Source organism: Chiloscyllium punctatum, chromosome 25 (assembly GCF_047496795.1).
Source record: "Chiloscyllium punctatum isolate Juve2018m chromosome 25, sChiPun1.3, whole genome shotgun sequence".
In the NCBI taxonomy this organism is placed as follows: domain Eukaryota; kingdom Metazoa; phylum Chordata; class Chondrichthyes; order Orectolobiformes; family Hemiscylliidae; genus Chiloscyllium; species Chiloscyllium punctatum.
The window spans coordinates 43,156,514-43,183,308 of record NC_092763.1 but is presented as its reverse complement, the minus strand read 5'-3'; the positions used below and the strand labels follow the sequence as shown (position 1 = coordinate 43,183,308).

General features: G+C 40.3%; 1 protein-coding gene across 3 annotated transcripts in view; it reads left to right on the top strand.

The window, feature by feature from the left end:
- Positions 1–26,795, top strand: part of cenpi (centromere protein I) — a 117,458-nt gene that overhangs the window by 47,502 nt on the left and 43,161 nt on the right. For all 3 annotated transcript variants that reach the window (XM_072595155.1, XM_072595156.1, XM_072595157.1), the window contains 6 exons: positions 4,353–4,475; positions 4,697–4,846; positions 7,951–8,071; positions 10,724–10,815; positions 14,175–14,286; positions 21,113–21,177. In XM_072595155.1, the coding sequence (XP_072451256.1) occupies positions 4,353–4,475; positions 4,697–4,846; positions 7,951–8,071; positions 10,724–10,815; positions 14,175–14,286; positions 21,113–21,177 (663 nt within the window). The remainder of the gene's footprint in view (positions 1–4,352; positions 4,476–4,696; positions 4,847–7,950; positions 8,072–10,723; positions 10,816–14,174; positions 14,287–21,112; positions 21,178–26,795) is intronic.

The window sequence follows — 26,795 nt, the reverse complement described above, 5'->3', positions numbered from 1 at the left end:
AGTATTGTCTGCCTGAACTGTAATTTTGAAGAGTCAGTTGTGAATTTCTTTCACATGAAATTTTGGTTGCATCTAAAACGAATATATTTAGAACCACGAAATTATTAACTGACAAGTTAGATGAAAACACTGTATCATAGAACGTAGAACATAGAAAAGTACAGCACTGAACAGGCCCTTTGGCCCATGAAGTTGTGCCGAGGGTTAATCCTAATCTAAAACAAAATAAGTTAACCTATGCACCCCTCAACTGCTATCCATGTGCATGTCCAGCGGTCGCTTAAATGTTCCTGATGACTCTGTTTCCACCACCACCGCTGGCAACGCATTCCATGCATTCCCAACTGTCTATGTAAAGATCCTTCATCTGACATCCCTATAAACCTTTTTCCTAATATCTTAAAACTATGACCCCTCATACCACTCAATCCTGCCCTGGGGAAAAGTCTCTGGCTATTGACTCTGTTCATTCCTCTTATTATCTTGTATACCTCGATCAGGTCACCTCTCTTTCTCCTTCTCTCCAGAGAGAAAAATCCAAGCTTATTCAACCTCTTTTCACAATGCAAGCCCTGCAGTCAAGGCAGCATCCTGGTAAACCTTCTTTGCGCCCTCTCCAAAGTCTCTGTATCTTCCCTATTGTAGGGAGACCAGAACTGGACACAATATTCCAAGTGTGGTCTCACCAGGGACTTGTAGAGCTCTAGCAAAACCTCACTGCTCTTAAACTCGATCCCCCTGTTAATGAAAGCCAAAACACCATATGCTACCAACCCTATCCACTTGGGTGGCAACTTTGAGGGACCTATGTACTTGTACACCAAGCGGCAGAGACAGGCCACTATAAATGCCGGAGAAAACAGCACAGAAGCGCTTCACAGGAGGCTCCCAAGCACTGAGGATGTCACCTAGACAGGGGACGAAACGTTTGCAAGACAAATTCCCAGCTCGGCGAACAGAACCACAACAAATATCTTCCCTCGGTAACTGTTCCTTTCCCTCTCCAAGGCTATGGTATCATAAATCATGCATAGTACAGGAAATGTTATTACTGGATTTTTCCCAAGATTGACAGGGTTGCGAAGAAGGCATTTGGTATGCTTGCCTTAACTGGTCAGTGCACTGAATATAGTAGTTGGAAAGTCATATTGCAGCTGTGCAGGTCATTCATTAAGTCACTTTTGGAATGCTTCAATTCTGGTCTCCTTGGTATAGGAAGGATTTGTTAAACTTGAAAGGATTCAGAAAAGATTTACAAGGATGTTGTCTAGATTGGTGGCTTTAAGCTATGGGGAGAGGCTGAATAGGCTGGGGCTATTTTCTCTGGAGCATCAGAGGCTGAGGGATGACATTGTAGAGGTTTATAAAATCATGATGGGTATGGATAGGGTGAATAGTCAAGGCCTTTTCCCCAGCATAAGGAAGTCCAACACTAAAGAGCATTGGTATAAGGTGAGAGGGGAAAGATGTAAAAGGGACCTAAGGGGCAACTTTATCACACAGAGGGTGGTGTGTGCATGGAATAAGCTGCTGGAGGAAGTGATGGAGACTGGTATAATTAAAACGTTTAAAAGGCATCTAGATGGGTTTATGAATAGGAAGGGTTTGGAAGAAATGGGCCAAATTCTGGCAAATGGGACTAGTTTAAATTAAGACATCAGGTTGGCGTGGACGAGTTGCACTGAAGGGTCTGTTTCCGTGTTGTACATCTCTTTGACTCTATTAAAACTTCGAAAATACTGAGGTTGCATAATGACGACGATAATTTCATACCAATTATTTAAGCTGGCCTGTCCTTTTACATTTACATTTCTATTTATACACATACAACACATACATTTCACAAAATGGAACAACTTAGGGGAAACATATAACACCATCAATAATATCGTGACAGGCATAAAATTCATAAAAGAGGAGAAGAATGACAACAGACTCCCATTTCTAGATGTGACAGCTCCACGTACAGTTAACAGACAGCTTCAAAACAGTGTCTACAGAAAAATAACACACATGGACCAAATACTTAACTTCAGAAGCAATCATTCCAACACATACAAACAGAGCTGCATCAAGACCTTACTTCAACATCATACTGCAGCACCCAAGAACTACGAAAAGCAGAAGAAAAATAGCTAAAGAAAAACAGGTATCCAATAAACAGAATCCACTGATTCCTCAGAAACAAACCCAAACATGCAGACACAATGCAACCAAAATCTATAGCCACACCACTTTGCATCAAAGCCATAGCAGAAATTACTTCCAGACTACTTAAACCCCTTACCATCATTGTAGCCCATGAGCCTATAAACACACTTGAACAGCAACTAATGAACCTAAAGGATCCATTAGATACCACCAGCAAAACTAACATAATTTACAAGATACCATGCAAGAACTGTAAAAAGAGACAACTTGCCACCAGGATACATGAACACCAACTGGCCACCAAAAGACACTAGCCACTATCACTAGTTTCTGTACATACAGACAAAGAAGGACACCACTTTGACTGGGACAACACACACACAGGACAGGTGAAACAAACACACGCATGAGAATTTTTAGAGATATCGCATTCTAACCAGGACTCCATCAATAAACACATCAGTTTAGATCCTATCTGCCTTCCCTTGATAGAAAAACCGGAAATGGCATTGCCTACCTTAAGAAGCCAAGACCTATAAATAGAGAGGTGTGACATACCACCAGTGCTTCACTGGAGACTCTCACCGATGTTACCTAGTATGGTGATGAAACTTCTGGAAACAAACCTTCAAGCTCAGCGAGGAAACTTAGACTTATCATCAACCTGAGCTACAAGTCCTCTCAAAAATAGCTAACATACATTTTCTATTTGAAGCAAGTTAATTGTGACTTATTTACAAGGTTAATAAGAATTTTTTTTTATTTGAAGGTGTTTCGAAGTACTAATGTCAGGTGAGGGAGGGATGTGTGAATAAATGTTTACGCTGCCAGATTTATATAAATGTATATTGCACTAACATGCAACTGCAAACTGTATTACTTTCATCATGCACAACAAAGTATTAAGAAATTATATTATGGAATATTCCTTGGAGTCTGAAAATTATGGAACTTGCTGTGAGTGCTTGCTTTTTGATTGTTTATTGGGCAGTATGATTTATAATAGATTGGATTCTCTTAGTCCTAGAACATAGAACAGGAATACAGCACAGGAATAGGCCCTTCAGCCCCTTAGGTCTGTACCAACTAGGATGACATTGTAAACTGATCCCATCTGCATGCACATAGTCCATTTATATTTTTTTCCTGCCTGTTCACATGTCTAAATGCGTCTCAAACTTTGCTAACGTATCTGCTTCTGCCACCTCCCGTGGCAGCAAGTTCCAGGCATCTGCTATCCTTTATGTTAAAAAAACATTATTCCCTTATGCTTTCCCCCCATTGTAAACTCAAGCCTCCCTAGTAATTGACACTTTCACCCTGAGAAAATGTCTCCAACCATCCATCCTATCCATGTCTCTTGTTATTTTGTGTATTCAACCATGCCATCCCTCAGCCTCTAATGCTCTAGCAAAAACATTTCAAGTTTGTGCAACCTCTGCTTATAGCTAATATGCTCCAATCCAAGCAAAAATCCTGATAAATCTCTTCTGCACCCTCTTCTAAACCTCCACATACTTCCTATAGTGTGTGTACATATATAATATAAATAGTAGTGACCAGAACTGCATACAGTATTCACAGCATGGCTTAACTAAAATTCTATACAGCTAGAACATGACTTACTAACTTTTACACTTAACGCCCTGACCCGATGAAGGCCAGTATGCTTTACTCCTTCTTTACCACTTGTGTTCCCAATTTCAATGAACTATGGACTTGCACCGCAACATCCTTCCGCATCAATGCTCCTATGTCAGTTACTATATATGTTTCTGTTGCATTTGACCTTCCAAGATGCATCACTTCACCATTGTTAGATTAATTGCCATGTGGTATTTCTCCACCTGACTTTCCAACTGATCTATATTCTGCTGTATTCTTTGAGAACCTTCCTCATTGTAACATACTTCTGAATATGAGCACTGACATTCAGCAAGTGTACTGTTGGATTTAAATCCTAGACTATGAATAAATCTCAAAATTGATGCCAAAGGTATTCTAGTTGAATTCTCACTTGAAATGTTAATCTATTTTCTCCCTTTTGCATGTAAACAGATATGTACATCTCCAATAGTTAATTATAATGGTTTGTGCTTTCAAGTTAGTTTTTTTAAAGTATGATATGTTTGAACTTGGAATCATGAATTTCATTTTTGAAGATTTCATCAAATAGCTGTGAAATCTCTGCCTTCTTACAGAATCTGCAAGTGTCTCGGTCATTCTGGAAGAAAGCCATTGAAAGGGTTCAGAATAACGGTTGTAGGCAGTTGTCTGGAACCCCAGAACTGGTGAATATAACAGAGCCTCCAATGCGGAAAAGGGTAGGTATTCGAGCTTTTACTGACTGTTTTCCAGTATTGCTGAGGTCATTTGATGTTTTTCAATAAAATAAGCAAATGGGTATTGTGGAAAGCCTTTATCTGTACTTATTAGCCAGAATAAGTTTATTGTGAAATATTTCTATGGAACCAAAAGCTATCACTAAGATAAATCTTAAGAGATGATTATGAATGAGTTTTAGCTACATATTTCTTTATTTCAGAAAAAGAAGATGCATCGTGAATTGATTCCAGTTGTCAGCAGTGCTCCACACTTGACAGAACTGTCTGGTTCCCTGATGCAGAGTACAAGTTTTCCTTTGGAACAATTAGCCACATTCTCCCAACTATTGGATAACTTTGATCGAATAGAGGTGAGGCAGAAAAAATGGTACTTAGTGATACAGTTCAACATATTTGTACACTGGAATTGATTTATTCCCTATAATAGCAAACGTTCAGAGATGTGTGGCATGCTATTAGAAGTGGGGGAAAAAGCACCTGCTTAAATTTGTTACCCTTGAATGGGTGGTTATGCATTTAATCTTCTAAAAGGCAAGTGATGGTTCTTTTTGAATTTAAGTTTTACTTAGCAACTTGCTTTTAGAAGGAATAGTTGATTTGTTGGTCTATATTCACAAATCCAAATAATGTTACACTCAGCTCATATCCATACATGAGTTCTTTTCAGCAGCCTTTCTGGTTTGTGACCATGAACAGAAATAACTTTTCCCTTCCTTGGTCTAGGAGCACTGATACTTATTGTAAGATTATTTGAATTGCCACTTTCATTGAACTAAGTCAGCACTAACCAGGATTCTGACATGTTTAACTGCTGTTTAGAGACTGTTTATTGTTACCTCTTTAATTATTTAACCATAGAACCACAGAAAAGTTACAGCTCAAAAATATGCCATTCAGCCCTGCATAGAATCATAAAGGCCCTTCTGCCCATCGAGTCTGTGCCACCAAAAATACACCACTGCCTACACTAGTCCCATTTGCCTGCTCCAGGCCCATAGCCTTGAATGTGATGACATTAAAGTGCTCATCGTGTACTTTTTAAAGGCTATGAGGTTACCTGCCCAGGCAGTTTATTCCAGATCCCCACCACTCTCTGGGTGAACGTGGTTTTCCTCAAATCCCCTCTATACCTCTTGCCTTTCGCTTGAAAATTATGCCCCCAATGACCCTCCTTCAGAACAGAATATTTATCATTTATATTTATTTCAGCACAATTTACATGTGCAAAAGATGCTTTTAATTTGGCAAATTTGCTCAGATTTGGTAAGGCATTGCTGCAGGGGATACGCCAAGGAATTATTGTTCGTCATATTTTTAAATACTTATTAAAGGCATAAATGCCTGCACTTGTTCCTGCACTCAGTTGAATAGCGCTTTAAAATGTTTCTCATTGTTCAACATCTTTGTTTGCCAATATAGGTCCAGTTTTACTATCCCAAGTCCTCAAAGAATTCCTCCTATTTATTTACTTAGTGTTCATTGTTACCTCTTTCTCTATCTTCATTTACAGTACATTATTATAATACTGGTAGTCGTTGGGTTGCAAATGAATTCCATTGCTGAGTACATTCATGAGTCGATTCACACATAAGTCAGAATGCAATACTGTACGAGATAAAGTAGCCTTCATAAGTATGAGTGAATGCCCACATGTCAGGTCTTTAAAATTTATAGCAATATGGGGTCTCATTCGTAGGCTTGAGCATTCTTCTGTGTGAACAATGTTGCCACTAGATACCTTCCTTTTTCTTTTATCTGCTTTGATTTATTCCCCATTATATTAGATGCTTTGCTAAAACCTCATGAGTTAGAAAGGAGTTCTGTGCACATTGTGGAAGCCCTGTTCTCTTAATCACTGTGCCACTATCTCATTTGTCCAGTTAAGATCAAGAGTAGTTGAACTCCCGCATGATTATTCCATTTTAAAACTATAAAGACATTTTTATTTTTCTCTATTTCGTTGTGGACCAAAATGGAAAATGGACTGTTTTAAAACCAATTGTGAAAAGAACTGATGCACTTTTGTAAAAAGACCAATCACTAAAACTCATTGTAAGTAGTGTTTACACTGCTGCTATATTCAAGCAATGAAGGAAACTGTCACAGAGGGTCAGCAGCACGGGATATGTGCAAAGTGAGATTCAGCCAGCAACAGGTTATTGATTTGATTCATGGAATTGTGAACAATAAGACTATCAGCCCGTTGACAACTATGATTGAATCAAGGAGCTGAACAGCTTATAACTGAGTCCAGTGCTGGCAGATGTCTGTGACTGCTGTAAAAGGCTGGTGGTGTCCAGTAAAATAGCTAAAGCCTGAAGAAAGTTTATTTTCCCTCACAAATTACTGTTAAGATGTGGCCTTTAACCAGTAATTACAAGACTTCGCGGTTCATGTACTAATTGCCTCAGCCTCCTGTAAAATAATTAAAAGAACCTGAAGAAGAGAGATTGAAGATAAGGAAATCCTGGCAGACAAAGATATCATATAAGTGAACCCCTTCTAGTGGGGTCCTTCAACTCTATATCCACTCTCTTTTGCCCACATCTATATCAACGATGCCTTTTTGAGTGTGGAAGGCTGGGTTATAGTTTAAAGTATAATGAGTATGTCCTATGTCAGTGGTTACTTTTGTTTTCAACCTGTAGAGGGAATCTATTTATGTGTAATGAATAATAGTTTTTGTTAAGTACAGAACCCTGGTCAGTGTTTTCTGTTAGCCTGGGTTTATCTGGCAGATAAGTTGGGAATTCTGCGTACTTGATAACATTTTGTTTTTAGCTTTTGTAACAACTGTAGAAGTAGCAAGGCTTTATTTGCAATGCAATTCTCTGATGAGGTGCGACATACTCAATTCCCTACTTAATCAGCTTGTTTCTTTCCTCTTGTTCCTTCCATTGATTGGTGGTGTTTCAATTGCACCTGTTAGCATAATGGAACATTTATCATACAGATAGCTGTGTTCCTTTTTCTAAATTTTCGATAGTCACATCTCAGTCATTATCACTGTCTAGTTAGTTCTGATGCTTTTTTGCCTTCAGCTCCTCTGTTGCATTATGGGCCCATTGTGTCTTTGTTGTACAGATATTTTGACTAATTTTTGATAGCATTTTCATTTACTTTATTTTTAATTATGTGGTATGGTGTAATGGATGTTAGCTGACCAGATGTTCAGGGTCGAGACTGGTGCTGGAAAATCACAGCAGATTGGGGAGCATCCGAGGAGCAGGAAAATCGACGTTTTGGGCATAAGCCCTTCATCAGGAAAGTGTTCTCCTATACCTTGGATGCTGCCTGACCTGCTGTGCTTTTCCAGCATCACATTCTGGACTCTGATCTCCAGCATCTGCAGTCCTCACTTTCTCCTTGATGTTCAGGAGCCATTGTTGGCTTGGATTCTCTACTGTGGTTCCAACTAGTTCCCTCACTGTTTATTTATATTATTTCTCTTCAGTTCCCGGCACAGATGGGCTCTCTGCTGCGATCTCCTCTGTTGCTTCATTACATTAATTGGGTAAAAGATGACACTGCACTTCTGCGGCTTGATTTCTGGCTGGCTCAAACTCTTCAGGAAGGTGAGGCACTGGTAGTTTCCTAAAATTTCAGTCAAAAAGAAACTTGCAAAACTTTGAGGCAATTAAAGCTTTGGAAGTAATAGCTTGGGGAATATTACAGGATGTAGTTCATGAATACCTAACCCACCACAAAGGCAGTTTTGTTTGTCAAGATTAACTTAGTCAAAGAATCGATTTGAGCGTAGGCAACTTGATTTGCTGGAAATTAGTTTGTGATGTAAGTGTGGCTACCAGTGATGAGTACAATCTTCTAATATTAAAATTAGCCTGGCTGGAATGATTCGGAATATTGGGTGGGGGAATGGCACGGAAAAGATGAATGATAACAGTGGCAGGGATGAGTACAGTGTCATGGGAGTGGCCATAAATACATATATGTAGAATGAGAGGATGGAATGAGAGGATTGGTATATGAAGAAATGGTATGATGAATATAATATGTACATGAATAGGAAAGGTTTGGAGGGGTATGTGCCAAATGCAGGCAAGTAGAACTTGTTCAGTTTGGGAATATTGTCAATACAGAATAGTTGGACTGAAGACTCTCTTTTCATGCTGTATGGCTCCATGACTCTGAGGACGATAAGTAGGATGGGTTAGAGATGGCATGCCTACACTAGTTGTAATAGAGATAATAACTTTGCTATGAATTAGAATCCCTACAGTGTGGAAACAGGCCATTTGGCCCAACAAGTCCACACCGACCCTCTGAGTATCCCACCCATACCCATCCCCTACACCTATTACTCTACATTTCCGTTAACTAATGCATCTAATCTACACATCTCCGAATACTATGGGCAATTTAGCATGGCCAATTCACCTAACCTGCACATCTTTGGATTGTGGGAGGAAACCGGAGCACCCGGAGGAAATCCACACAGACACTGGGAGAATGTGCAAGCTCCACACAGTCGCCCGAGGCTGGAATCGAGCCTGGGTTTCTGGCGCTGTGAGGCAGCAGTGCTAACCACAGACTTCTGCTAGTTGGAATATAAAACACACATCTGTGACTTAGTTTTGTTGTATGAATAACTAAATTGATGAGATATATGGAGGTTTATGAAATCTTTTAGCAAAACTCCTTGACTAGCTTCATTTGTCTTCAGTACTGTCAACTCCATGCTGAATTCAATTAAGAACAGATGAATTAGAAGCATCATAGACCATTTAACATCCCTTGACCCTACTGCACTGTTCACTAAGATCTGATTGTGGCCTTAACTCCACTTGGCTGTTTGCTGTCAATTAATTCATGTCAATCAGAAATCTATCTAATCTGTCTTGAATATATTGCATAACTCAGCCTTCAGTTACTGAACATTGGCATAATGACACTGAATCCTAAAGTTGGTGAATTGCCCACGGAGGAATGGAGTAATTTTACTTCTATTTGTTCATGATGAACACTAATGAGGAAACTGAAGATTTTGAGATTCTTTATTTAGCCAAGGAATCCTGTGAATTCCAAATGAACATCAACAGTAGTTCAAAGAAAAAACAATATCTATCAACTTCCTGGAAAATCAAGAGAGATTATAAAAATGACCTTATTAGCATTGTCTGTATTAAGACCTTAAGTCTATCAAGTTTGCTTCATCATACAATGAGCATGACTAATGTGATCATCCTCAACTACGCTTTCTTGTCTTTTCCCCATCACCATTAATTTCATTTTTGATTACAAATCTGCCTATTTCAGCCTTAAATATACTTAATGACCCAGCCTTTACAGGTTGCATCTCATTCTTCTAAACTCCAAAGAATATAGACCCAACCTAATCAACCTCTGTACGTAAGACTGTTTCTAGGTGTCTAGAATTGTTCAGTATTCCACTTGGGAGTAAGATTAGTACTCTGTTGTTTTAGAAAGACCTTGTTTTATGTACTCCATTCCTTTGAAATAAAGGCCAACATACCATTTGTGATTTACTTTCCTCATGATTAGGTCCTAGCTTTTGGTGATTGTTGCACAAGGGTCCCCATAACTTTCCAACTTTGAGTTTTTTCCAATTAAATAATAATCAGCTCTTCTGTTCTTTCTGACAAAGTGCATAATCTCACATTTCTTCACATTATATTCTGAGACCAGATAATTTTAATTTTGAGCAGAGGGTGATTTCCTTTTCCATCAAACTTTTAAAAATATAAAAGAAAGTTTTTCAACAAATTGTTCACTAAGTATTAGAATTCTCAGTTTAATGGTACAGCAAGCTATATTTTTAGTGAAGTCATTAAACAGATTTGAAACGTAGTTTACTTTTGCTATTTGAAACAAAATAGTTTATTGCTTGCTGGCTTGCATTTATACGAGTGCCCATATCAAGTTTTCCAGATATTACATAAAAATGAAGTAAAATTCTTCTTGTCATGTCCCATCAAGTATTTTAAGTAAGTTGTTGGACAGTTAATTTCAGGGGAAAGTTCATTCTTCATTCCTCTGGTGATCTGTTTCTTTTTCCTATCCCTGAAGCAGATTTAAAGTTGCAGATTTAAAATATGCAGTTTTTAGGTGCGTTGTGCATGAATTTCCAAATGAATAGTTGGTATTATTATTATTATTATTATTATTATTGTTGCTGAGGGTCTTTGTCCCCTCGATCAGGGTTAAGATTGCTATTTGTCAAAGCATATTTGTTTCCCCTTCAATAGAGTTCGCAGACTGTAGTGGTGACTCGTTGCAGAAGGAAAAAGAATTCATAGAATTTCTAAATATCATCATTAGAACTCAAGAATTTCTACAGGTAAGAGCACCGGAAGCACTTGTTATGAAGTTGAAGTGGGCACTGGTGTACTGTAGCTTTGAGAAAGAATGCTTTTCTGAATTGAGAGATTACAAGCACTAAATGGCAGTCCCAGAGTGTACTGGAAATTTGAAAATGTATAACATTTGGCTGTGAAATAGATACCTGAGTTTTGGTTGCAGTTTTGACAACAATTTGAATTTAACCAATCATTTTAAATTATGCCCCAGAATACTAAAACCCAATCAGGTATGAATTTATTGTTTTGCCAACATCCAACCAATGTGACAATCCAGTGTTGGGAGTAAAAGAATGTAGACATCTTGAAAATTGGTCGGAGAGCAACTGTCGCAGAGCCAGAGAGCTAACTGCTAATATAACATTTTGCTCTCAAAGAAATTCGAAAAAAACTCTCTATCAAAGGTATCTTTTCACGTGAAACATAATTGCAGTAAAAATAAAGACAACGACCTGGGGAGATCAGCTGGAAGACTGAAGACACAGAAGAAGACAGACTATGTGGTTTTAAGATTAAGTTAATGTAACTTTAATAAGTGTCATATTGGAACACCCTAATTTTATAGAGTTGGAGTCAGATAGTAGGCAGTTAAGAGTGCCAATTCCAGCCTTGGGTGACTGTCTGTCTGTGGAGTTTGCACGTTCTCCCCATGTCTGCGTGGGTTTCCTTCCACAGTCCAGGTCAGATGAATTGGCCATGCTAAATTGCCCATAGTGTTAGGTGCATTTGTCAGAGGGAAATGGGTCTGGCTGGGTTACTCTTCGGAGGGTCGGTGTGGACTAGTTGGGCTAAAGGGCCTGTTTCCACACTGTAGGGAATCTAATCTAATCTAATCATCTCAGAAAGAGGGGCTTGGATTTATGAGTAGTTTTTTTTGTTTAATGTTCACTGTTAGAGTTAGAAAAATAAATTGATATAATTTTTTCTTTAAATAGTGGAATTTGGGAGTTCTCTGTCACTCTCATTGTAACAGATTGCGAGGCAAACTTTTCTGGATGTTTAGTTTAGTTAAGAGGGGTTTGACCTTTCATGTCGTAATAGACTGAAAGAACTTCTTGAGAAAAGTGGGCACCTGCTTTTGAAAACTGAAGACAAAAAAGACAATCCTTTGGAACTTTGCCATTGCTTGGTTTTCATTATTTGATAGGCGTCAGTGAGGACTGCAGATGCTGAAGATTAGAGTTGAGAGTCAAGGAGCAGGAGAGTCAACGTTTCTGGCAAAAGCCCTTCATAAGTGGCATGGTAGCTCAGTGGTTAGCACTGTTGCCTCACAGCGCCAGGAACCCGGATTCAATTCCAGCCTTGGGCTGTGTCTGTGTGGAGTTTGCACGTTCTCCCATGTCTGCATGGGTTTCCTCCAGGTGCTCCGGTTTCCTCCCACAGTCCAAAGATATGCAGGTTAGGTGAATTGGCCATGCTAAATTGCCCATTGTGTTTAGAGATGTGCATTAGTCAGGGGTCAATGTAGGATCACGAGGAATGGGTTTAGGTGGGATACTTTTCAGAGGGTCGGTGTGGACTTGTTGGGTCAAAAAGCCTGTTTCCACACTGTAAGAATTCTAAGAATAAGGACCTGATTATGGGCTTTTGCCCGAAATGTCGACTCTCCTGCACCCTGGATGCTGCCTGACCTGCTGTGCTTTTCCAGCACCACACTTTCGACTTTCATTATTTAATGCGTGTCTGAAAGTATTAGTAAATGACTTGGTAGTCATGCAATTTTTATATATTACACATTTTTCTTGTCTTATCAGATTATCACAACTAGCATGAGCCATTGAGACTTTGAGATAAGCTTTTTCTTGTCCATTAGGATGCAGTTATTCTTATGAACCTCTCAAGCTACAGGACTAGATTTTATGGTACTTTCATCAACAATTGGAACATCTACTTTTGTGGCATAAAAGTCAAATATCCACATTTGCTGATGACAAAACTTTGCAGCATTGTAGACAGTGTTGATGATGGCACAAAATTACAACAGGATATTGATAGATTAGGTGAATGAGGAAAGCTGTATAAAATGCATTTTAATAGAAGCAAGTGTGAAGTTATCCATTTTGGATAGACCAGTTATTTGATAGACCAAAAAAGGATAGACCAGTTTTTTTAAGAAGGCACAGAATTAACTACTGTGCATGTCCAATGAGCTTTGGGGTTTCAGGTGTATCGTTCTTTAGAATGCCACAAGCAGAAGCAGGAAATTGTCAAAATGCTAATGGAATGCTTACCTTCATATTGAAAGGGCTGGAGTTTAGGATACAGAAATTATATCGCAATTATATAAAATCCTGGTTAGCCCTCACTTAGTACTTGAGAGCAGATCTGGGCACAACCCCTTAGGAATGATGTTTTTGGCCCTGGAGGGAGTTCAATGCAGGGTTACAAGGACAATAGCTCTACTTTGGGGTTCAACTAAAAACTAAGATTAAACAAATTAGGCTTTTATTCTCTGGAGTTCAGAAGATTAATAAGTGATGTAAAGTTAATGGAGGTCCCCAGAATATTTATTATAGGGGAAGACAGGATAGATAAAAGTAAACAATTTCCACTGGTTGAAGATTCTCAAACCAGGGGGCGTAAACTAAAAATTAGGGCCAGGCCATTCAGGAGAGATATTAGAAATCACTTGGATGTGCAAAGTGCTGTAGAGATTTGGAACTCTTCATCAAGTGGTGGTCAATGCTAATTTAATTGTTCAATTTAAATCTGAGATAACATTTTTTATTATCAAGTATCAAGGGATATGGGTCCAAGGTAGACATGTGGAGTAAGACCACAGACCAGCCATGAAATAGCCCCTCAAGCCTTCTCTGCTATGTAGCCTATTCCTGTACCTATGTTCCTGTGTACTTGTACATAATGTATTCACTTCACAACGAGACGTTTTGATTATGTCATAGCAGTGGCTAATCTCACCTTCTGCAGGTGCATATTGAAAGATTTGGCATGCTGTTTGAACGAAATGTACAGAGAAAACAGCCACTCTGGTTTGGAAACAACAGAGGTTTCTTGGCACTTGTATGTAAGAGGGAAAAATTAAATTGTGAGTTCCTACGACGTTGAGGTTTTGTAAGTTGGATGGATGCTGACAATAGGAAGTGCAATTTAAGACTTCTGTACATTGATGCTATATTTCTACACCAATCATTTTGTAATATTTTAACTTAGTCCAAGAAATGTTTTGATCTTTTTTTCCCATCCCCTAATACCATCTTATTTAGTTAATATCCGAATATTTTCAGCATTTGTTCTGGATTAGGGTCATAGGAGAAGTTTGTGGTGGAGGTGGTGTTAATGCAAATTTGACACTTCGAATTGTGTTACAATTGTTTTCTAGGAAGGATTTTCATGCTGTGAGGACTTTGCATTCAAGAGCTTATCTCTTTATGATAGTTCGTGGTGTAGCTCTCAGATCCTTGCTTTGCTCACGAGGATTTCACCAAGCACTGGTAGGTAGCTGTCATACATTGTTTTGGAGATGAACTTGTTCTTGATTTATTTGTGCCACTTATTTTTCTAATATGCAGTAGTTCACAGTTGCCAAATTTTATTTACAGCTAGTTTTCTTCAATCTAATTTTGAAGTTTGTGAGCTGTTTATCTGATTTAACTGTATTTCTGATCTAATTATTCCAATTTATATTGAAGATTTAGATTCAGAGACACCAATGTAAATCAGAAACATAAAGTCACCAACAGAAAACCTCAACTTCTACATGCAGTACCTCCTATTTCTTTATCTACTTTCCACATTTGGCATTACTGAGTTTTATTTTTCAGAAATCTAAATCTTCTAGAATTTTTTTCTGCAGAGCACTTGGAACATCACTTTCTCAAAATGAAGGAGATTGATTAGGTAGCTCTTCTCCATCCAAATTCACATTTTTGATTATTGTAAATGTAATTTTCAAATGTAGTCAAGATTACTGTATTATTTCACACAGTAAGTAAGTTGCCACAGCTGTTTTGTCACTTGTTTTGAACGTGTGAATTGAAGTAACGTGTTTCAATTCACAAAACCTCTCTCTCTTACTTGAGATAAATATATTTTATACCGGATAAATACTTACATGAGTCCTTCAGGTTGTCCTTGACCTCCTTTATTGTTAGCCATTAACTAGAGAAATATAAGAATTAGCAGATGTAGATCATTTGTCCCTTTTGAGCTGCACTGCCATTTGGAAGGGGAGTCTGGCAGGCAGGATGGAAAAGCATCAATGGCAGGAGCTTCTGGGGATAATTCAGGAGGCATAGAAGCAATCCATCCCAAGGAAGAAGAAATGTTCTAAAGGGAGAATGAGGCAACAGTGGCTGACAATGGAAGTTGGAAAAAACACAAAGCAAAAGGAAATAATACATATAATATGGTGAAGATAAGTGGGAAGCAAGAGGATTGGAATGCCTTTAAAAACTAGCAGAGGACAACAAAAAAAAGCAATAAAGAGGGAAAAGATTAAATATGAGAATAATCCATAGTAATATAAAAGGAGAGTAATTTTTAGAAAAGAGAAAGGTCAAGGTGGACATTCGACTGCTGGAAAATAAAGCTGGAGAAGTAGTAATGGGAACAAAGAAATGGTGGAGAAACTGACACTCTGGATGACATCAGTAGCATACCAGAACCTCAAGAGAGTCGGGGTAGAGGTGTTTTAGTGGCCAAAGCTACGGAGAAGGTGTTGGGGAAGCTGCAAAGTTTGAAGAAGGATAAATAATCTGGGCCAGCTGAACTATGCCCCAGGGTTCTGAAAGAGATAGCTGAGGAGATTATGGAGGCATGAGTGGTGATCCTGGAATGACTAGAGCCAAGGAACGTCCCAGAGCCTAATGTAAGTATCCTGTTTAAGAAAGGAAGGAGTTATAGGCCGGTTACTTGGCCTCATTTGTTGGAAAGATTTTGGAATCTGTTATTCAGGATGAGATTGCGGAGTTCTTGGAAATGCATGGTGAAATAGGACTGAGTGAGTGTGGCTTCGTCGAAGGAAAGTCATGTCTGACAAATCTTTTAGGATTCTATGAGGAGGCAACAAGGAAGTTACACCAAGGAGTGTCAGTAGATGCGATCTGCTTGGATTATCAGAAGGCTTTTGACAAGGTGCCATACTGAAGGCTGTTTATAAGGTAACAGCCCATGGTATTGGGTCAACATACTGGCATGGATAGAGAATGGGCTGATTAGCAAAAGAGAAAGTAGGGATAAATGCATTTTTTTTTTAGGATGGCAGCTCGTGACAAATGGAGTTCCGCATGGGTCAGTGTTATCAAAGCTATTCACGTTTATGTTAATGATCTGGCTGAAGGAACTCAGACATTGATGCTAAGTTTACAGATGACACCAAGATCGTTGGAGAGACAGGTAGTGTTGAGGAAGTGGGGAGGCTGCAGCAGGAATTTGGAGTCTTGAGAGTAGGCAAAGAATTGGCAGACGGAATACAACATTGGAAAGTGTGAGGTTATGCACTTTGTTAGGAGTAAAATAGAGACTTTGGAAATCTGAAGTACAAAAAGACATGGGAGTCCTAATTCAAGATTCTCTTAAAGTTAACTTGCAGATGCAGTTGATAGGAAGACAATTACATTGTTAACAATCATTTCAAGAGCCGAGAGTACAAGGTCGGAGATATAGTGCTCAGGCTGTATAAGGTTCTGGTCAGACCAGATTTAGAATAATGTGAGCAGTTTTGGGCACTGTATCTAAGAAAAAATGTGCTGGCCTTGGAGGGGTCCAGAGGATTTTACACGATCGATCCTAGAGGGAAATCATGAGGGCAAAAAGGGGACATGAGGTAGCGTTGGCAAATAGAATTAAGCAGAATCCAAAGGGTTTTTACAAATATATTAAGGACAAAAGGATAACTAGGGAGAGAATAGGGCCCCTCAAAGATCTTTGTGTGGAGTCAGAGAAAATGGGGGAGATACTAAATAAATATTTTGCATCAGTATTTACTGTGGAAAAAGACATGGCAGATATAGACTGTAGGGAAACAGAGGGTGACATCTTGCAAAATGTCCAGATTACAGAGGAGGAAGTGCTGAATGTCTTGAAACGGTTAAAGGTGGATAAATCCCCAGGACCTGATCAGGTGTACCCGAGAACTTTGTGGGAAGCTAGAGAAATGATTGCTGGGCCTCTTGCTGAGATATTTGTATCATCGATAGTCACAGCTGAGGTGCCGGAAGACTGGAGGTTGGCAAACGTGGTGCCACTGTTTAAGAAGGGCGGTAAAGACAAACCAGGGAACTATAGACCAGTGAACCTGACCTCAGTGGTGGGCAAGTTGTTGGAGGGAATCCTGAGGGACAGGATGTACATGTATTTGGAAAGGCAAGGACTGATTTGGGATAGTCAACATGGCTTTGTGCGTGGGACAAACTTGTCTCATGGCTCACAAACTTGATTGAGTTTTTTGAAGAAGTAACAAAGAAGATTGATGAGGGCAGAGCAGTAGATGTGATCTATACGGACTTCAGTAAGGCGTTCGACAAGGTTCCCCATGAGAGACTAATTAGCAAGGTTAGATCTCATGGAATACAGGGAGAACTAGCCATTTGGATACAGAACTGGCTCAGAGGTAGAAGACAAGAGGGTGGTGGTGGAGGGTTGTTTTTCAGACTGGAGGCCTGTGACCAGTGGAGTGCCACAAGAATCGGTGCTGGGTCCTCTCCTTTTTTTCATTTACATAAATGATTTGGATGTGAGCATAAGAGCTATAGTTAGTAAGTTTGCAGATAACACCAAAATTGAAGATGTAGTGGACAGTGAAGAGGGTTATCTCAGATTACAACAGGATCTGGACCAGATTGCCAATGGGCTGAGAAGTGGTAGATGGAGTTTAATTCAGGTAAATGCGAGATGCTGCATTTTGGGAAAGCAAATATTAGCAGGACTTGTACACTTAATGGTAAGGTCCTAGGGTGTGTTGCTGAACAAAGAGACCTGGGAGTGCAGGTTCATAGCTCCTTGAAAGTGGGATGGCAGGTAGATAGGATAGTGAAGAAGGCATTTGGTATGCTTTCCTTTATTGGTCAGAGTATTGAGTACAGGAGTTGGGAGGTCATGTTGCGGCTGTACAGGACATTGGTTAGGTCACTGTTGGAATATTGCGTGTAGTTCTGGTTTCCTTCCTATCGGAAACATGTTGTGGAACTTGAAAGGGTTCAGAAAAGATTTACAAGGATGTTACCAAGGATGGAGGATTTGAGCTATAGGGAGAGGCTGAACAGGCTGGGCTGTTTTCCCTGAAGCGTCGGAGGCTGAGGGGTGACCTTATAGAGGTTTACAAAATTGATAGGATAAATAGACAAAGTCTTTTCCCTGGGGTGGGGGAGTCCAGAACTGGAGGGCATAGGTTTAGGGTGAGAGGGGAAAGATATAAAAGAGACCCAAGGGGCAACTTTTTCACGCAGAGGGTGGTATGTGTAAGGAATGAACTGCCAGAGGATGTGGTGGAGGCTGGTACAATTGCAACATTTAAGAGGCATTTGGATAGGTATATGAATAGGAAGGGTTTGGAGGGATATGGGCCGGGTGCTGGCAGGTGGGACTAGATTGGGTTGGGATATCTGGTCAGGTTGGACTGAAGGGTCTGTATCCATGCTACACATCTCTATGACTAAATAGATGATGACATCTTGAAAAATGTCCATATTGCAGAGGAGCAGGTGTTGGATGTCTTAAAACACACAAAGGTGATTTAAATCCCCAGGACCTGATCAGATATACCTTAGAATTCTGTGGGAAGCTAGGGAAGTGATTGCAAGGCCCCTTGCTAAGATATTTATATCATCGATAGTCACAGGCGAGATGCCAGAAGACTGGAGGTTGGCTACAGTGATGCCAGTATTTAAGAAAGATGGTAAGGAAAAGCCAGGGAACTATAGACCAATTAGTCTGCCATCAGTAGCAGGCAAGTTGTTGGAGGCAATCCTGAGGGACAGGATTTATATGTATTTGGAAAGGCCGAGACTGATTAGGGATAGTCAACATGGCGAGATGTGTGGGACATCATGTCTCACTAACTTTTTTGACAAAGTAACGAAGAGGAATGATGAGGGCAGAGCGGTAGATGTGATCTATATGGACTTCAGTAAGATGTTCAACAAGATTCCTCATGGAACACTGGTTAGCAAGGTTATATCTCATGGAATACAGGGAGAACTAGCCATTTGGATACAGAACTGGTTCAAAGCTAGAAGACAGAGGGTGGTGGAGAAGGGTTGCCTTTCAGACTGGAGGCCTGTGACCAGTGTTGTGCCACAAGGATTGGTGCTGGGTCCACTGCTTTTCATCATTTATATAAATGATTTGGATGTGAACAAAGGAGGAATAGTTAGTAAGTTTGCAGATGACACCAAAATTATAAGTGTGGTGAAGGTTACCTCTGAAGAAGGTTACCTCTGAGTACAATGGGATCTTGATCAGATGGGCAAATGGGTCAAGGAGTGGCAGATGGATTTTAATTTAGATAAATGTGAGGTGCTGCATTTTGGGAAAGCATATCTTAGCAGGACTTATACACTTAATGGTAAAGTCCTGGGGAGTGTTGCTGAACAAAAACACCTTGGAGTGCAGGTTTATAATTCCTTGCATGTGATCTCATAGGTAGATAGGATAGTGAAGATGGTGTTTGCTATGCTTTCCTTTATTGGCCAGAGAATTGAGTATAGGAGGTCATGTTGCATCTGTACAGAACTTTGGTTAGGCCCACTTTTGTAATATTGTGTGCAATTCTGTCCTCCCTGCTAACAGAAACTTGAAACTTGAAATGGTTCAGAAAAGATTTATGATGATGTTGCCAGGGTTGGAGGGTTTGAGCTGTAGGGAGAGGCTGAATAGGGTGGGGCTGTTTTCCCCTGGAATGCCAGAGGCTGAGGGGTGATCTCATAGAAGTTTATAAAATCATGAGGGGCATGGATAGGGTACATAGACAAGGTCTTTTCCTTGGGATGGGGAAGTCCAGGACTAGAGGGCAAAGGTTTAGGGTGAGGGGGAAAGTTTAAAAGGGACCGAAGAGGCACTTTTTCATGCAGAAAGTGATGCATGTATAGAATAAGCTGCCAGAGGAAGTAGTGGAGGTTAGTACAATTCCAACATTTAAAAGGCATCTGGATGGGTATATGAATAGGAAGGCTTTAGAAGGATCGGGGCCAAGTTTTAGCAAATGGGACTAGATTAATTTAGGATATCTGGTTGGGATGGATGAGTTGGACCTTAGGGTCTATTTCCCTGCTGTACATCTCCCTGACTCTAAGACTCAATAAGTCTGTTCTGCCATTTGATTATGGCTGATGTTTCTTAACCCAATTCTCCTGCCTTCTTCCTGTAACCCTTAGTCTCCTTACTAACCTTGAATCTGTCTGTTCAAATACACTCAATGGGCTTCAATTCAACAATTTAATCATCCTCTGGCTGAAGAATTCCTCCTTATTTCAGGGCCATCGAGTCCTGGTCTCTCTTCTCCACATCCATTCGATCTGGCTTCTTGGTATTCTGTGCATTTCAATTAGATCCTCCCTCATCCTTCTAAACTCCATCGAGGACAGACCCAGACTCGTCAACTGCTTCTTGTATGACAAGCTTTCATCTCCAGGATCATTCTTGCAAACCCCCTCTTGCTCTCTCCAATGCCAACACTACTCCCCATCAAAAAGGGGCCTAAAACAGTTCTCAATATTCCTAGTGTGGTCTGATCAGAGCCTTGTACAACCTCAGCGGTATACCTCTGTTGTATTCCAGCCCTCTTAAAATGAATGCAGATATTGCAATTGCCTTCCTAACTGTGAACTGAACCTGCATATTAACCTTAAGAAAACATCTGAAGTAGGACTCCCCTTTGTGCTTCAGATTTCCAAAGCCTTTCCCAGCTCAGAAAATAGTCTGAGGCAATTTGCATATGTTAAAAGGGAGGGCCAAGTGTTTGGAAGGAGTGAAAGCAGTAGCAGTATAAAACAGTACTGGATTGTAGTTCAGGGATAGGTGTTTCCTGTAAAGGGTCTTGGGATCTGGGTTGATCCCTTGGCTCAGGAAAGCCATTCTGACATCATTTTAATAACGAGCTTTAACTACCTTGTGAAGAGTACCTGTAAAATGTCAAACTTTGATAATTTATTTATTTCTAGAACTATGCAATTGGCCTCTGGCCATTTGCATGATGGCATTTGAAAGGTTCAACACTTTAATTTCTTTTTATTTGAAAACCTTTCCAGGCACTAACTTGTCTTTCTCAACTACTTCTTCCGAGTGTCAAAATATTGTTCATATTGTTTTGTCCAATTGCAGATGTGATTTCCTTTTATTTTGATCCATTAATGAAGCTGTTCTTCACTTCCTCAATTTATTTTAAGGTAAGACGACATCTGTTATTCTACACTCTTGATTTTTCACTGAATGAGTATTCATTAACTGTGATTCCTGTATTTTCTGTTACCAAGAACGATATTTAAGCCACCTTGGCATAAATAGAAATACTGCTTTTATTTTATAAAATGTACAGGTCTTATTGGGAAGTGAGTACCGCTGAAAACTGTATGGTGTTATAATCCATGAGTGTGCTTCAGAATAGTACTACTTCTTTTTATTTTGCATTCATGAACATAGATTTTAATACTGTCATTAAAGCAGTCTTTTTTTGAAATACTCTTCAAATTGTAGGTTCAGTATCTAATCCAGCTACATATTCAATCATTTTTTATTGTGTTTGCCTAACTTCAGGTTCACCTTCATTGAAATGCTGCTCTTTATCCATTCGATAGTTTTTGTTTCAAAATAATTAAAGTTAGAGCTTTTGTTTTGTTGTTTTGATTTCCCTTTGCCAGATATGCCAAATTCTCGTACACTACTCGGGGATGCAGGAATAGGTGTTTCTTTGTTATTATACACAAAAAATATCCAGAAAAAGGAAAAGGTAAAATATCTCGTTATCAATCTGATATCTGTTGCCCCACACACACATGCATATGTACACATATGTTGGAAAACATCATCCCAACACAGCCACAATTTGCCAGTATCTTTTGAAGAAAAAGAACAAGAAATTTTTTTTTCAGCTTTTATTTCCTTATCCAAGACTTAAAGGTATATAGATACTTGAGAATGGTGAAAGAATCTGTAGTGCTTGTAACCTGAAAGCAGGACCAATTAAGCTAAGGGACAGCTGGAATGATAGTGTGTTCTGCCTTGGCTGGTGGAACAATAGTGTATTTTTATTCTTTGATTTAAGGGGTTCCAGGAAATTGCTGCATTACACTACAAAGCTAATTCAAACTTAATTATTTTTCAAGTAAAATGATCCTTTTAAAATTTATTTTAAAGTTTATTTTGCTCGTTTCTTTTCAGTAAATTTTTCTTAAAGGCACATATGCCTATGCTGGCATGAGATAACTAACCGATTTTGTGGTGGAATTATTAGTTTAAAACCTTACAGAACACATATTTGTTAATATTTGGGAGTGGGAAGGATGCCAAAGGGAAAAGGAGCGAGCAAACAGCAGCAGGGAGGACACTCCCCTGCAGCACCTACGCCACACCAGAGAGAGCAGCCTCTCCTGACTCCCTGGGAACCTGACAAACTCACAGGAATGGGCTGTGGCGATGGAGACACTTTGAAAGCTGGGGCTGCAATTGAGGAGATCTGTGGGGAGATTCATGCCCAGGTCCCCCTATTGCATCCGTGCTGCAGAAGCATGAGCAGCAGATCCAGGGTGTTGGGTAGGGAGTCTGGAGGAGGTGGACGGTTGAACTAAGGCTTCGGAAGCTGCGATGGAGTCCTCATTTGGTTGGATCCAGGTGCTGGAGCGAGAGGCGTGGGCTTTGGAGACCATATTGCTGACCTCAAATCGAGGTCAGAGGATAAATCTCTGAATTGTCGGGCTCCCTGAAGGTGAGCAGCCAGTCAGCTTCTTTGAAAGCTGGTTGCCAAAGATTTTGGGCCTTCACATTGAGTCCAGCAGGCTGCAGATTGAGAGGGCTTATCGAGTTACAGTGCACAGGTCAGGGCTGGTGCAGCGCCCCCGCTTGATCCTAGTGCACTTCCACTCATATAAGGGCAAGCAAAAAGACAGAAGTTTCCAGATCCCTGGGAAAAGATCTACAGGCACTGCTGTTCAAGGGGTCAAAAATCATGATTTTCCAGGATTTTTCTGCAGCTGTAATTCGAAAGAGGAAGTCCTTCGATGAAGTTAAAAAGAGGCTGAGGAAGCTGGGCATTCATTATTCCATGAGATACTCCGCAGTGCTTTGTTTCAGCCATGAGGACTCAGTTTATACATTTGACTCAGCAGATAAAGCTGAAAACTTTGTAGACACTTTAAAATTGACGGATTGGCCCGAAGAATACGGTTAATGTTTATTCTCTTTTCTATCTTTCCCCATATTTTCTTTTTTTTTAAATTCCTTTCTTTCTCCCTAATAATTTCCTTTTTGGAAAGGGGGGGAAAAGACCTTGGAATAAGTTGTTCCTTTTTTTAACAACTGGACTTTCTGATGGGAAATTTTGTGGATGTTCTTTGTTGTCTCTCCCCTTTTTTTTGTTCTGTTTCTCTTTTAGTTAGAAGTAGGGGTGACATGAAGCCAGGGATGGGTGGAGTGCTCATCCTGACTTTGTCTTTTTTCTGTTGATTTAAGGATCATCTCCTTGTTTTGTTTCTGGCCAAAGGCTGGGGCACAGTCCAGGTTTGAAAGACCATGAAGGAGGGGAGGGGTAGGGTGAGTGCCCCCTATGGGCAGGGGGAAGAGTCTTCCATTCAAGGCTTTATAGTTGGTTTTCTTTGTAGTTTTTTAGTAGTAATGATTGTTTATAGGTATGATAGAGTAGTTTTTGTATAGAGTTCTTTGACTCTGAGTCTTTATTTACTTATGCTCGGTGCTTTGTAAGCAGGGTTCTCACTCCGAGGGGTTCAAGGGTCTCTGAAAAGGGATATGGCTAAGTGCCTTCTTAAATGGTGCACCTGGAACATTAAGGGAAGTCATTCGCCTGTTGAAAGGAAAAAGATGCTTTCTCGCAGTAAGAGGGAAAGGGTTGATATCGCTTTGTTGCAGGAAACCCATCTTGATGATGGGGAACACCTGAAATTACAACGGGGGATTATGACCGCGTAGTTTTTACATCCTTTACTACTAAAAGTAGGGGAGTGGCGGTACTTATCCAGAAAAATCTTCCATTCACATTATTAGAGCAGGTGAAAGACGAGCAGGGACGGTTTGTGATACTTAAAGCCCTGACACATGGGGAGTAAAATGGCATTTTAAATGTCTACTGTCCTCAACTGCATCCCCTCATATTTTTGATTACTGCTTTTTCTAAGTTGAGTGCTTTTGGAACATGGCACATTATTATAGGGGGAGATTTTAATTGTCTTTTGGATTCAACAGTGGACAGGATGCCTTGTGGGCCCCCAACTATTTCTTCACAGGCCAAGCAGGTGGTTGACTTATGCGAGGAGTTGGGGCTGGTGGATATTTGGAGATGTCTTCACCCTATTGGCAGGGAGTTCACCTTTTTTTCAAACCCACATAAATGTCACGAGAGGATTGACTTCTTTCTGGCTCCCTTGGCCCTTTTGGATTCGATTATGGGTTGTAAAATTGGGAATATAGCTATCTCTGATCATGCGACAGTATATTTGGAGGTTAAGGCCAAAAGTGAAGGGCTAGGTTTGCGGCACTGGCGTTTGGACCCTTTTCTCCTTAAGGATTCCAAATTTGTGGAATACTTAGAACATAGAGAAGTACAGCACAGAACAGGCCCTTTGGCCCACGATGTTGTGCTGAGATTTAATTCTAATGTAAAATGTCGTAAATTCATCTATGCACCCCTCAACTCACTATTATCCATGTGCATGTCCAGCAGTCGCTTAAATGTCCCCAATGCCTCTGCTTCCACCACCACAGCTGGCAACGCATCCCATGCATTCACAATTCTCTGACGTCTCCTTTATACCTTCCTCCTAATATTTTCAAACTATGACTTCTCGTACCAGTCAATCCTGCTCTGGGGAAAAGTCTATGGCTATTGATGGAGTTTCAGGAATTCTTGACTATCAACTCCGGCACAGATTGTAGTCCGTCTATGCTATGGGAGACTGCTAAGGCCTTTACTAGGGATTAGCTATTTACAATTCGGCCAGCTGGAAATGACAGAAGGAGGGACAGCAGCATCTACTTGAGACACGGTGGAAAGCCGCCGAGGCAGCACATTTTGCGCGGCCTTCAGTGACTAAGCTACAGTGGATCACGGACCTCCGGGCTGCCTTGAATTCAATACTGACACAAAATGCAAAGAAAGAACTTGCTTTTGCTAGACAAAAGCTGTTTGAATATAGGGATAGGTCAGGGAAGTATTTAGCTTACCTGACTAGGAAAAAGCGTGCTCTCCAATCCATTACTGCAATCAGAGACAGTGCCGGGGTCCTTGCACACTATGCTAAAAAGATTAATGAGGCTTTTCGGAGCTTTTACTCTGAATTGTATTGGTCTGAAGGTTGCAAGGACAGGAGGGCTAAAATGGAGACCTTTATTAAGAACCTGGACCTGCCGGGGTAACCTTGGAACAGGTCTCTCTCCTTAATGCCCCCTTGACAGTTCAGGAAATACAGGAGGCAGCTAGGCAACTTCAGAGTGAGAAAGCACCTGGCCCTGATGGTTTCCCGGGTCAGTTTTATAAGGTGTTTATAGGGATTCTGTCAGGGCCGATGTTGGGGATGTACAATCACTTCTATATGCATGAATGCCTGCCAATATCTTTGAGAGAAGCTAATATTTCCTTAATTCTTAAGAAGGGGAAGGTTCCTGAGGATTGTGTCTCATACAGGCCCATCTCTATTAAATTCAGATTTCAAGATTCTGTCCAGGATCCTGGTGTTGAGATTGGAAAGGGTGTTGCCCCCATATTATTAAAGAGGATCAGAGAGGCTTTATAAGGGGCTGTAGGTCCTCTATTAATATTAGAAAGTTGCTGAATATGGTCCAAATTTGTCAGCAATGATCGATTCAGAGGTTGATGATTTCCTTAGATGCAGAGAAAGCATTTGATCGGGTGGAATGGCCTTTTTTTTATGTCTTAGAACAGTTTGGGTTGGGTGGAATCTTTGCTAGATGGGTGGAGGTTTTATATTGCCGCCCTCTGGCCGCGGTCATCACCAACGTCGTGAAGTCTGGGAATTTTAGGATTAGTTGGGGTAGTCGGCAAGGCTGCCCCCTCTCACCGTTGTTGTTTACGTTGGTGATAGAGCAGCTGGCAGAGGCCATTTGTCAGAATGTCTACATAACTGCTCCGGAAGTGGGATCGAGGGCACACAAGATTACACTGTACGTGGATGATGTCCTTCTGTTTTTATTGAACCCGATCACCTCCATACCCCATTTGATACAATGTATCAATTCATTTGGGGCTATTTCAGGATATAAGATTAACTTTGCAAAATTGGAGGCTATGCCTTTGAGGAACCTTAAGAATGTGCCAGAAGTTGAAGGTGGCCCTAAGTTCCCTTTTAAGTGGTCACGGGTAGTATTCCGATACCTAGGTATTTTTATTACCCCTAAGTTTGATCTGTTAGTTCGGACCAACTTCGCTCACTTACTCGACAATATTAGGCGAGATCTTCCAATTTCATGGCTGGACCGAATATCTCTCAGTAAGGTGAATCTTCTTCCTCGTTTGCTTTATCCAATGCGTATGCTCCCTGTAATGTTTCCCGGGTCAACGCTGCAGAAGCTTATGGAGTGGTTTGGTTCCTTTGTCTGGCATCGTGGGTGGCCCCTCATCAAACTTATTAAATTGCAGTTGCCTCAAAGAGGGGGAGGAGTTGATCTCCCAGACATCAGGAGGTATCAATTGAGTTCCCTGCTGTCCTTTGTCTGTGATTGGGTAGTTAACAATCCAAACTCAATATGGCTGGATATTGAGGCCTCTCAGGCAAAGTGCCCTCTTATTTACCTATTGTTCATGGATAAGATGAGGACAGTT